Consider the following 12,176-nt stretch of genomic DNA (forward strand, 5'->3'; position numbering starts at 1 on the left):
TCGGCAAAACTTACCTTTAAGTTTATATGGTACTTTCTTATCACACAGGACTCCAGAGGCAAACCTCCATTTCAACCACGCTGCCCCAATGCAATGCGTGACATCCTCATCGATGTCCCCACTACTCTAGTTGATGGATCCAAGGTATTTAAAGCTTTCAGTCTTAGGGATAGGCTGAGTGGCAAGCCTTACTTCTATGCCGTCTTCATCCATCATCATCAACAACAACAACAACCCAGTAAAATTCCATAACGTAGGGTCTGCCCTATTCATCCATCGCACCACTGAATTTGCACTCCAAGTATTCTATTTTGAAACTGCTCAATCTGAATCCTTTGAACTCCAGAGTATGTCTCCAAACCTCCAACCTATCATTAACTCTCTCTCGAGTCTCATCAATTAAAACTATGTCGTCCGCAAATAGCATACACCATGGAACCTCCTACTGAATAGACCGTGTCAGCTTATCCATCACCAAGGCAAAAAGGAAATGACTCAGTACAGATCTCTGATATAGTCCCATCTCAATAGAAAAATGCTCAGAGTCACCTCCCACCGTCCTAGCTCGAGTCTTGACTCCATCATACATATTCTTTATTGCTCTAATATACACCACCGGAACACATTTATCCTCCAGGCACCTCCAGAGAACATCCCTCGAAACTTTGTCATAAGCCTTTTCAATATCAATGAATACCATATGAAGATCCCTTTTTATTTCTCTAAATTTCTCCACCAATCTCCGCATAAGATGGATTGCTTCAGTAGTCGATTGCCCCGACATGAATCCGAACTGATTCTTTGAGATAGACACTCCTCTCCTCACCCTCGTCTCCACCACTCTCTCCCAAATCTTCATAGTGCGGCTTAGCAATTTGATCCCCCTGTAATTATTACAGTTTTGGATATCACCCTTATTCTTGTACAGTGGAATCATAGTACTTCATCTCCATTCATCGGGCATCTTGGCAGTCTTCAAAATAATATTAAACAACTTAGTCAACCATTCCACACCTGCCTTGTCAGTGTTCTTTCAAAAGTCCACCAAAATCTCATCGGGCCTGGTAGCTCTCCCCCTCCTCATCCTGCTAATAGTCCGTCTAACCTCCTTAACACTAAAACACCTGCAGTACCCAAAGTCTCGAAGACTATAAGAGTGCGCTAAATCACCCAGTACAATGTCACTGTCTCTTTTTTCATTTAAGAGACTGCGGAAGTAAGCTTGCCACCTTACGTGGTGTTAAAATAAAATTGCCTTAATAGTTCTTCCTTCACTTTTGACAATCATATAATAGGTGAATTCTTCTCATTTATTTAAATTTTATTGCGTAGGAATTATTCATTCATATAGGATCATAACATTGCATTGAACTTTTGGAGATGAGTAATGCAGGCTAAATTCTGCATAAGTAATATCATGTTTGATGTTGGTTAATTAGGAGGTAAATTATTTATTTATAATATTTATTAATACGGTATTAGGTTTGCAATTTAGAAATTCGCATAACTAATACATGTATAGTTATGAGGGAATCTATGTATTATTTTATGCAGGATAGAAGGCGAAATAACTAACACATGCTTATAACTAATACACATGAATAACTAATACCTCTATAAAATAATACATAAATTCACTTATATTTATTCCTACATTACTAATACATGCATAATTTTAACCAACCAGAAAATGACCATTTAATGTTGTCTTCATGTTTTGATTGTTATTTCTTCCATTTAGTTTATAAAAATGAAGTATTTTGTTGCTGATATTTATCTTTATTTTGTGCAAACACAGTGGACTTCCTTGAATATCCTCTTATAAATTCCTTGATAATCCTATGTTTTACTTATTGGTGCTTGGAAAATAAATTGACCAAAAGTAGTTCAGTACCAACAAATTGGCCTCTAGTAGGAATGTTTCCTGGAATTATTCAAAATGTTCATCGAATCCATGATTATTTCACTGCCATTCTGTTAGAAAGTGGTTGCAATTTTGAGTTCCATGGTCCTGTTTTTGCCAACATGAACATGTTATTCACTAGTGATTCAAGAAGCATAAAAAGAGGTCAGATAAGGCTAAGAAGTTCAAAGCGTTATTGGAAAATAAATAATGAATAATGCAAATAACGAAAGCGACACTGATAAAATAGAGTAATCAAAGTACAAAAAGTAATAGAAAGATAATAACAGAAGTCAGAGCACAAGAAATTATAGTGCGCTAATGCGCCTACTAATACGGAAGAATAACGAGACTATGTACTAGCCTTCTACCTTAATATGGGTCCTCCACACCCTCCTATCTAAGGTCATGTCCTCGGTAAGTTGTAACTGCGTCATGTCCTGTCTAATCACCTCTCCCCAATATTTTTTGGCCCTACTCCTACCTCTTCTGAAACTATCAATGGCCAACCTCTCTCACCTCTGCACTAGGGCATTTGTGTCTCTCCTCTTCACATGCCCAAACTATCTCAGTCGCATTTTCCGCATCTTGTCTTCCATCGAGGCCACTCCTACCTTGTCCCGAATAGCCTCATTTCTAATCATGTCGCTCCTAATATGCCCACACATCCATCTCAACATTCTTATCTCGACTACTTTCATCTTTTGAATGTGAGAGACCTTAACTAGCCAACACTCTGCCCCATATAACATAACCGGTCTAACCACCACTTTGTAGAACTTGTCATTAAGTTGTGGTGGCACCTTCTTGTCACATAGCACACCGGAAGTGAGCCTCCATTTCATCCACCCTGCCCCAATACGATGTGTGACATCATCGTCAATCTCCCCGCTGCCTTGCATGATAGACCCAAGGTACTTGAAACTACTTTTCTTTTGGATGGCCTGGTCACCAAGCCTAACTTTCGCGCCAACCTCCTGAGGTGTCTCACTGAACTTGCACTCTAAGTACTCTGTCTTGGCTCTACTCAGCTTAAACCATTTAGACTCCAAGGTATGTCTCCAATCCTCCGGCTTAGTGTTAACTCCGCTACGAGTCTCATCGATCAGGACTATGTCGTTCGCAAAAAGCATACACCATGGCACCTCACCTTGAATTTGTCGCGTCAATCCATCCATCACCAAGGTAAATAAAAACGGACTAAGGGATGATCCTTGATGCAACCCCATCATAATTGGGAAGTGCTTTGAGTCCCCTCCTACTGTCCTTACCCTAGTTTTGGCACCCTCATACATGTCCTTGATCACCCTAATGTACGCCACAGGTACACCTTTAGCCTCCAAACATCTCCATAGTATCTCTCATAGAACTTTATCATAAGCCTTTTCTAGATCGATGAATACCATATGCAAGTCCCTCTTCCTTTCCCTATACTGCTCCACCAGTCTCCTCATAAGATGGATGGCTTTTGTAGTTGAGCGTCCCGGCATAAATCCGAACTGATTCTCTGAAATAGACATGCCTCTCCTAACCCTCATCTCCACCACTCTTTCCCAAACTTTGGTGTTGATTCTGAATTATGGGAAATTCATAGGAAAGTCACTGTCTTTACTCAACCATACCAAATTCCAAACTTTGTTAGAGCGTAACGCTTGGGAGACTATCGTAAAACGTCTCGTACCACTTCTTGATACTTTTGCAAAACAAGACACCCCTGTTGATTTGCAAGACATTTTTCAAAGACTCAATTTTGATACTATTAGCAAATTGTTACTTGATCATGATCCAAAAAGTTTATCCATAAATCTACCTCATGTACCATGTAAAAAGGCGTTCAACGACATGATTGATGCAATTTTGTATAGACATTTCTTGCCAGAAAGCTATTGGAAATTGCAAAGATGGCTTCGAATTGGTAAAGAGAAGAATCTAATGAAAGCATGGGAGGCTTTCGATCAATACATATATCCTGCAATTTCAAGAAAGATGTCGAATAAAATCATCAACGGTCATGATTTTGATTTTTTCACTGATTATGTTAAAGCATGCAATCAGTGGAAGAACGAAAATAATGATAACAATTTGGGTAATGTACAAGATTTTCTAAGAGACACTTTCTTGAATTTGATGTTTGCTGGTAGAGACACTATAAGCACAACTCTCACTTGTTTTTTTTGGCTCATGGCTAAAATCCCCTTAGTAGAGAAAAAGATTATAGAAGAAATTCAACAACAATTGCATCTTAAAAGAATGCGAAAATCTCAAGTTTTTCAACACAGAAGAATCGCGAAAATTGGTTTATCTAGTGCATTTTGTGAAGCTCTTAGATTATTCCCATCCGTTGCAATTGAGCATAAAGCTCCAGTTGATCATGACATCCTTCCGAGTGGTCATCGTGTGAGTCCAAATAAAAAAATATTGCTATCGTTTATTACTATGGAGAGAATGGAGAGTATATGGGGAAAAGATTGCTTAGAATTCAAGCCAAAGAGGTGGATTACTGAACGAAGAGGGGTCAAACATGAGCCATCTTACAAATTTCCAGCATTTCTCGCGAAGTCAAGGACTTGTGTTGGGAAGGAAATGGCATTCATTCAGATGAAAATGGTGGCAGCTACCATCATATATAATTACCAAATTCAATTATTGGAAGCACAAACAATTTCTCCAACAGCTACTGTTGTGATTCGAATGACTAATGGTTTGAAGGTTAGGTTGAGTAAAAGGGTTCCTATTTAGTTCAAATGAATGCTAATGAAAAAGTGTGTTTCATTTTCTACAAATAAAATTTTGTGAAACTTATAGTTAATAGTGCAATAAGATAGAGTGGAAATCCAGTTTTTTCCACTTTTTACTTATTTTTTTTGTGAATGTAATTAAATAAAGTTGTAATTGTTATGGAGTTATACTATTTTTCTTTTGAATCTAACATGAATCATTCGGAACTTCTTTTTTCATCAATGCTGGCCAGTCGAGGCTCGTCCATGCCCAATCCCGATGGGCCTTCGATTTGCCCGATTTCTAGTTCAATCTTTTTTTCTTTTTGTATTTTCGTTGTGGAAGTTCAGAAGGAGAGTCCTGACATAATTGATAAAGTTGTTGTTTTGTGATCAGCATATCATAGGTTAGAGTTGTGGAAACAGTTCTTCCAAAAATATAAAATAAGACTGCATACAATATATCATTACGGTCTGTCCCATTTTTAGTATACCGAACTGTCCTTTATTTCGTTGTGGAATTTTAATTTTTGGTTACGTACTGGTGGAGCTGAAATATCTAATATTTTAATTCCTATTTCAAAAATATATCTTTTGTAGGTAAATACTAACGTACACCATATGTATAAGTTTAAATAATATTTTATAATACTATATCATATTATTCTCTCCCATTTGATAATCCCAAGTAAAGGAATATTCTTACACTTTCTTATGACATAAGTTTAAAAAAGGGATAATTTGAAATATATATATAATAAATTAATTAATTTATAATAAATATAGCTATATTTTATTTACATTATTTATACATGAGCTATACATTAAATATATATTATAATATATTTAAAAATAAAATATAATTTAATTATACATAAAATATATATTGACTATATATATTTATACAATAAATAATTATTATTTTTAGAATTATTTTTTATCGAATAGCCATATAACTTAATTATCCCTATAAAGAATAGTGGACAACAACACTGGCAAGTGTTCCAAAGCAACACCAAAATGAAGCACGCCATTCAGAATGTGTCAGACACAGAGAAAAAAATAGAAAGAATTACTCTCTCCTTTTTATTTTATTTAACAATTATATCAAAATAAATATTTTATTTTAGCAAATATTTTTTATTATACTATTTAGTATAAAGAACTATATATAAAGTAATACCAGTTAAATTTAGAATTTTAAAATCTCATTAATAAAAAAAATTACCTTATTGAACATATGTTCATACAATATACTAATTATTTCAAATTATAGAAAAAATTAATAAATATAATAAAAATATTTGTGTAATTAAATGATTTTCTCCAATTAATTATTCCTGCTATTTGTTTTGCCATTTTTATTATTTTATACTGAAATAATTAATTTTAATATTATTGTTCCACATTGGATAACTCATCGCGATTAATTATTATTTCTGATATAACTTATTCCAAAATGGTCCTAAACTGGACAAATAAGTTTCACTTTCTTGATGAAAAGCAACTTGAGTTGGCAAATAACATTGCACAACACAAAAGGTTCAAAACTAGAGGAGGGATTATAAAAGGCCAACAAAATAATTTTAATCTACTGAGAAGTGAGGGCTTATGTCTTTGTTAGAAGCCATAAAAAAAGCAGTGGCAAAAAAGTCATTTCCTTTTAGATTAACAGCTTTACTCTCTTCAGCATCAAAGCCCCAGCAAAATGTAGTAGACCAAAGTGATTGGAAGAGCTATTAACATCCCAAATATAACCCTGAAAAATCATCAGTACCAAAATTACAAGGTAATCGAAACCCGAAAATTTCCAAGTTAATATTTAAAAGCATAAATCATGCGAACACAGGATTTGAAGATGATGAGTGCACCACCATCGATTTTTAAGGTTCTCAGATGAAAAAAACCCGCACTGAATGGGATTCGAACCCAATCCCATAACCTCAAAATGAGAAGGGGCACAGGGTTTAAATCAGTGCACCAATTAGTTTGTGTTCTAACCGTGCCTAATGGAATATATCTCATATATATTTTCCCAAAGTTAACGGGTGCACGTGCACCCTCGTACGCACACGTGGGTCCACCTCTGTCTATGTTGTTCGGACTCTTAAAAATATTGTTATTTGTGTTAGATTGTCAAAAAGTCCGAACAACATAGGGCATCGTGATTTTCTTTCAGAAAACAAAACAAGATAAAAAGTGTTTTTAAGTTTTATGAAACGACAAGTGATAAACCAAATCAAAGTCCGGCAAATGGCAACACTATAGGTTAGTAACTTGAAAAAGACAGTGAATAATTAGTTGGAACAGGTTGAATTACACGTAATGCGTAAGACTTTGCATTGTTGGTGCATAAAACTTAAAGAATGCTGAATAAGTAGTAAGTTTGTGGAGTTCTTACCCTGTGCTTAGTATATCAGGATGAAGATTGTATTCTTTTGCAAAGACAAAAGGAACAATTCCTTGAGGTAGAGCTGCCTGAAAAATTAATATATACGAAACGATTACAACAACATACCCGGTGAAATCACACAAGTCACAAGTGGGGTCTGGGGAGGTAGAGGTGTACGTAGACCTTACCCCTACCTCGAGGAGGTAGAGAGGTAATCCTCCTCGGTTCAAGTCAAGCAAATCAAAGTAGTTATGAAAAGGAAAAACGTGAACTAATAAGGAAAGCAGTGCAATCATAAAAGGAGAACCTTTTAGGTCCATTTACCTGAACAATAGCAATATGCAAAAGAACACCTCGAAGTCCAATAGCGATGGAGGCAGCGGCCATGACTGCTGGACCGCTGATGAATCTCACTGCCATAGAGAAGGCAGCAATTGTTTTTCCACAGGAGATCATTTTAGGCTGCAACGCCATGAACAAACCTGAAGTTTACGGAAAGCAAATCAGTTCCAAATTTTACCATAAGCTTAGGCCAATTGTAAGGACTTTTGTGAATGTTAGCAAGAATAAACGTCATACCAAGACTAAACATTGCCATTCCAAGACCAGCATCAGAGAGAATTGATATAGACTTAGCAATAATCAAAGGCATCTGAATGTTCCACCTAATACCATAGGAATTATTTAGTAATTGAGTAAAATATGCCAGAATGGAATGCGGATGACTTACATAGCCGACTACAACTAGTTTGAGATTCACACATAGTACATTGATACATGTATCGAAATGCATTTAAGTCATGGAAACTTAAGTGTGCATACCTGAATGAGATCAAGGACCAAGTAAGGCCAAGGAGACTAGAATAAGTATTCGGGTTCCTAATGAGTTTTCGCCACACCATAATCAGAATAAGTCTGGTCATCACACTAGCAGGAGGCATAGCAGTAGCCTTAGTTTCATTAGCAGTTTTGGGAAACAGCTCGGCTGTAGAGCTTGATCCAAGCTTCTTTAGCACCGGCTCTTCTCGATGACATCCATTGGAGTTATTTTTATTCCCGAGAGCAAACTCTTCTCGGCCAAAATCATCATAATCTAATGTACACAAAGATGAGAAATCAATTATTAATCATATAAAAAAAATGCCTGACATGCTGAAGGAAAATGAGGAGCATAATATGAACTCAAGGGATTTCTTATGCACAATGGAGGATGCAACCTTTGACAACATGTATTTTCCTCAACACAAACTATACATATATAGTTCAAAATGTTAAAAAGTACATATAATATTAAAAATGCACACATGCTATCTCAAAAAACCAGTAATTGCTGTGATTTTTGCACTCGTGAACTTAAAATTCTGGATTGTATACTGGTGCAAACGATAATTTAAAGTAATGCAAGCATCCGCATGAGGAGACAAAAGAGGACCATAATTTCAGGAATTGTCCTAAGAAAGGACAAAGCTACACCTAAAACAAGAAAACAATAGTAGAAGGCTACTCAACAAACAAAAACAGTTCATTCACATATTTCTCTCTGCTATGATATGCGATAGAAATAGTCTTTCGTAGACAACCTCTATACCTCCATGAGATAGGGGTAAGGTGAGCGAGCACTCTAATACTCTTCCGAACCCACCTATGGAATTTCATTGGATTTGTTGTTGTTGTTGTCACATTTCTCTCTAGTGAACCACAAATTAAAAAATCTCTAGAACAAGTATAGGATCACAAAACAAAAGTGTACTCATCCCAAGACAAGACAACCAAAACCAACTAAATTATAAAACAGTAAAGGACATATGACCACATGTTATCTAAAAAAAGTTAGTGTACTCGACCAAAACAAGATAACCAAAACCAACTAAAATACAAAATAGTAAAAGACACATGAGCTTTTAGACATGATGATAATATGGCATTAGTATAATTTTAAGTATGTGCCCAACCTTTTGGGTGAGGTCCAATGCCAAGCTCATTACCATAGTCACCTCCTCTGAACACATGAATCCCTCCTTCAGATACTGGTGAAGCACTTGAACTCCAAACAAACATGTGAAGATCTTTTCCACCATCTGTCCCATTAGCCTTCTTCTTTGTCCCCGGTCCGGTGGCCGGGGAAAAAATCCCAGCATTAGTAGGTGCAGGGTACCCCACATTTGTCTTCCCAAATCCACTCTCCTCATCAAATCCTAAGTTGCCAAAATTTGATGTCCTAGGACTCATATTTGCATTATTTTTTCCATTCACCATTGAGTATAAATCATTATGGTTAAAACTTGAATCTCTAGGGGTTATATTTCTTGAAGATTGCAAAGAATAAATCTCAGCATTAGACAAATTTGATGGTCTTGGTGTCATAGAAAGACCACCAGTGTTATGTCCATTTGACATTCTTGAAAAAATTTCAGACCTTGAACTTGTTGATTTCCTCACAATTACATGAAGTTTCCCATCGTCACCAACTTCAGCTTGAGTTTCCAATGGTTCTTTCCCATCTAATGAAATAACATCAGAATCAATTTTAAATGAAATAATTGACCCTCCAGTGTCAGGAAACTGCTCAGAAATAAGCATTCTAGCACCTCTATACTCAAACAAGAAAAGCATCAAAGTGTACCAAATGATACATTGAAGAACAACAATTTGGACCATTAAACTCCCTGAGGCATCACCATACATTCCCTTTAACAAAGGGATTCCCATAACTAGAGTGTTGGGCAAAGTAGAAAGGGAAAACAAAGTAATGGACCATTCAAGAGAACCCCTTGAGCTAATTCTTGACCAAATGGCTAAAACAACTAGAACTATGACTTTTTGTAAAGTGTCAGCAGCTATGAACCTGTAGTTCATAGCATAAGGATTGTTAGAAGCAATGAAGTGAAAAGATAGCAATGGAACTGCAAAAAGAGCTACAAATCTGTTGATTCCTGAACATTGATCTGGACTAAAAATCTTCCACCATTTCACTGAGCCATAAGCCAATATCATAGCTACATAGAGTGGAACTACAGCAGTTAGAACATGGTAAAGGTCCGAAAGTGTTATCATTTTTTTCCCTACACTCAAATGAAACAAACAAAAAAACACCCAAAAGATCAGAATATGGCTTTGGGGGTACAAAAACCAGTTGGGGTTTACAAAAAAATGAAAGAAACACAATAAAGATTCAAACTTTCCCTCATGAAACACCTTTTTTTCTTTCAAGAAACTATTATTTTAAAGATTAGCCTAAAAACAGAATGAGCCCCAAGAACAGACCCCAGGTCAGAATATGGCTTTGGGTACAATAAAAATGGAAGAAACACAAAAAAGATTCAAACTTTCCCTCATGAAACTCATTTTTTTCAATCAAGAAAGTATTTTTTTCAAGGTTAGCCTAAAAACAGAATGAACCCAAGAACAGAAACTACTTGTGTTCTTCTCTTCTTCTTTAACTCTTAGCTAAAGGCAACTGACATAAGTAATAACTCTATGAGCTAAAAATAGTTCAGTTTTTTTCAGCTAAAGAATGAAATAGTATAGTTAGTAGAGAAATGTTATTTAAGAGGAAAATGTGTAAAGAAAAAAGGGAGAGAAGAAGGACGAGGTTTTTGTGGGAATTTATGTGATAGTGATTTGTTTGTTTATGGGAATTAAATGGCAGACAAAGATATAAAAGCTGAGGGCTTTTGGGAAGCTTTCTTTATATTCTTTTCATGATACGTAGTAAAGAGAGGCACTCTTACACACTTACAAACACATTTACATCTTTTGTTTTTGTTCGATGTTCGATGTTCGATGCTAATTCACTTTCTGCTATATATAATGTGAGTGAACTATGTTTAGATGCTTTCTAAAATCACATTAATTTACCAGAGGAGGTGATAGATAAGAGTAGGCTTTTTCTTTCCATTTACAAATGTGTCCGTTCAAATATATTTTTAATAAGGTATGATATTATTAACTAAACTTCCGTAATTTTCTCAAAAAATAACATATTATTTCGAAATTCTACACCTTGTATATTTCTCAATCTTTTCAACTATTAATATCAACTCAATAATTCAACTAAATTTGAATCAGTATAGAAAAGAGAGGCACTTAAATATGTTTACACAAATTCATAAAGTTTCTTTATTTTCTATCTCATAATATAATTATTTGATGAGTCTAATATTTTTCTTTATAGTTTTCCTTTGAGTACATAACTTGTTCTCCTATAACTTAACAAAGCAGTAATAGCCAGGGGCGGACCTACATGCAGCCTAGGGGGTTCATCCGAACCCCCTTCGTCGAAAAATTACACTGTATATATAGAATCAATTTGTTGATTTATGAGTATATATTTAATAATGAACCCCCTAATCACAAGCCAAAGACTTGGTCCAGCGGTAAATGGGTTCACGAAATTGCAAATTCTGGAGCTAAGTGTGCGGGTTCGAGCCTGGGTAGCCACATTTCTTTTTCATATTTTAGTTTCAGCCAATTTTAATTTTTATTTGCTTAATAAATGAAACGTTCAACCCCAATATTGTAATATTAAAGTATATTATATGTGTTTAATTATTTTACATTAATATTTTAGAGCACAACATAAAATGAATTACACTTTACAATAAAAAAATTTCTATTTTTATAAAATTAAGTAAAAGTTATAACTTTTTTTGAGTTTTCATATTTAAAATTTTTAAAAAAATTCTCTCATACTCATTTTAAGTCAAACATTTAATTTTTATTTGATTAAGGAATAATATGATTATAAGTAAGATTAAATAAATAGGATTTGATTTTGGAAGTATTCTCTTATCCTTCTACTACAGATTAGTGACCACAACTTAAGAAAAAATATGCCTTTAACGTACAAATCAAGAATTAAGAAAATCCTCATTATTAAACTTTTATTTAATTATTTCTCTTATTTTAATATATTTTTTTGGATAGTATAATCTTTTGTGTTCCTTATTTAGTTTCAAAAATTGAATAATGTATTTATACAACACTGACGGCGACAGAACCCATAATTAAAATTTTAAAAATACATTTTCTCATATTGATTTTAATATTATGTCAAACGCGTACTTTCTCTATTTTATTGTTAGTGTTGAGCTAAAGTTGAATTTTATCTAGTTGCTTATATTTGATCCGACCCGTTCATATATGACCCGATCCGATCTGCTTA

General features: G+C 34.8%; 1 protein-coding gene and 1 pseudogene across 1 annotated transcript; one reads left to right on the forward strand and one right to left on the reverse strand.

The window, feature by feature from the left end:
- Positions 1-93: 93 nt before the first annotated feature.
- LOC129876829 (alkane hydroxylase MAH1-like) lies at positions 94-4,642 on the forward strand (annotated as a pseudogene).
- Positions 4,643-6,080: 1,438 nt separating this feature from the next.
- LOC129877395 (probable auxin efflux carrier component 1b) lies at positions 6,081-10,735 on the reverse strand. The gene is made up of 6 exons (XM_055952891.1): positions 8,965-10,735; positions 7,835-8,105; positions 7,592-7,677; positions 7,337-7,494; positions 7,022-7,098; positions 6,081-6,379 (listed from the first exon to the last, which is right to left on the reverse strand). Exons 1-6 carry the CDS (start codon positions 10,064-10,066, stop codon positions 6,313-6,315), a joined length of 1,761 nt encoding a protein of 586 aa, XP_055808866.1. The 5' UTR covers positions 10,067-10,735; the 3' UTR covers positions 6,081-6,312.
- Positions 10,736-12,176: the final 1,441 nt, after the last annotated feature.

Source organism: Solanum dulcamara, chromosome 12, assembly GCF_947179165.1.
Source record: "Solanum dulcamara chromosome 12, daSolDulc1.2, whole genome shotgun sequence".
Classification (NCBI taxonomy): domain Eukaryota; kingdom Viridiplantae; phylum Streptophyta; class Magnoliopsida; order Solanales; family Solanaceae; genus Solanum; species Solanum dulcamara.

What these genes read in the sequence shown, in the direction of transcription:
- LOC129877395 (XM_055952891.1), bottom strand. Translation starts at nt 10,066, where the DNA reads ATGATAACACTTTCGGACCTTTACCATGTTCTAACTGCTGTAGTTCCA. An exon ending in TGGTCCTTGATCTCATTCAG is followed by an intron (nt 7,678 to 7,834) that starts GTATGCACACTT and finishes CTATGGTATTAG; the next exon opens with GTGGAACATTCAGATGCCTT. An exon ending in CCTGATATACTAAGCACAGG is followed by an intron (nt 6,380 to 7,021) that starts GTAAGAACTCCA and finishes ATGATTTTTCAG; the next exon opens with GGTTATATTTGGGATGTTAA.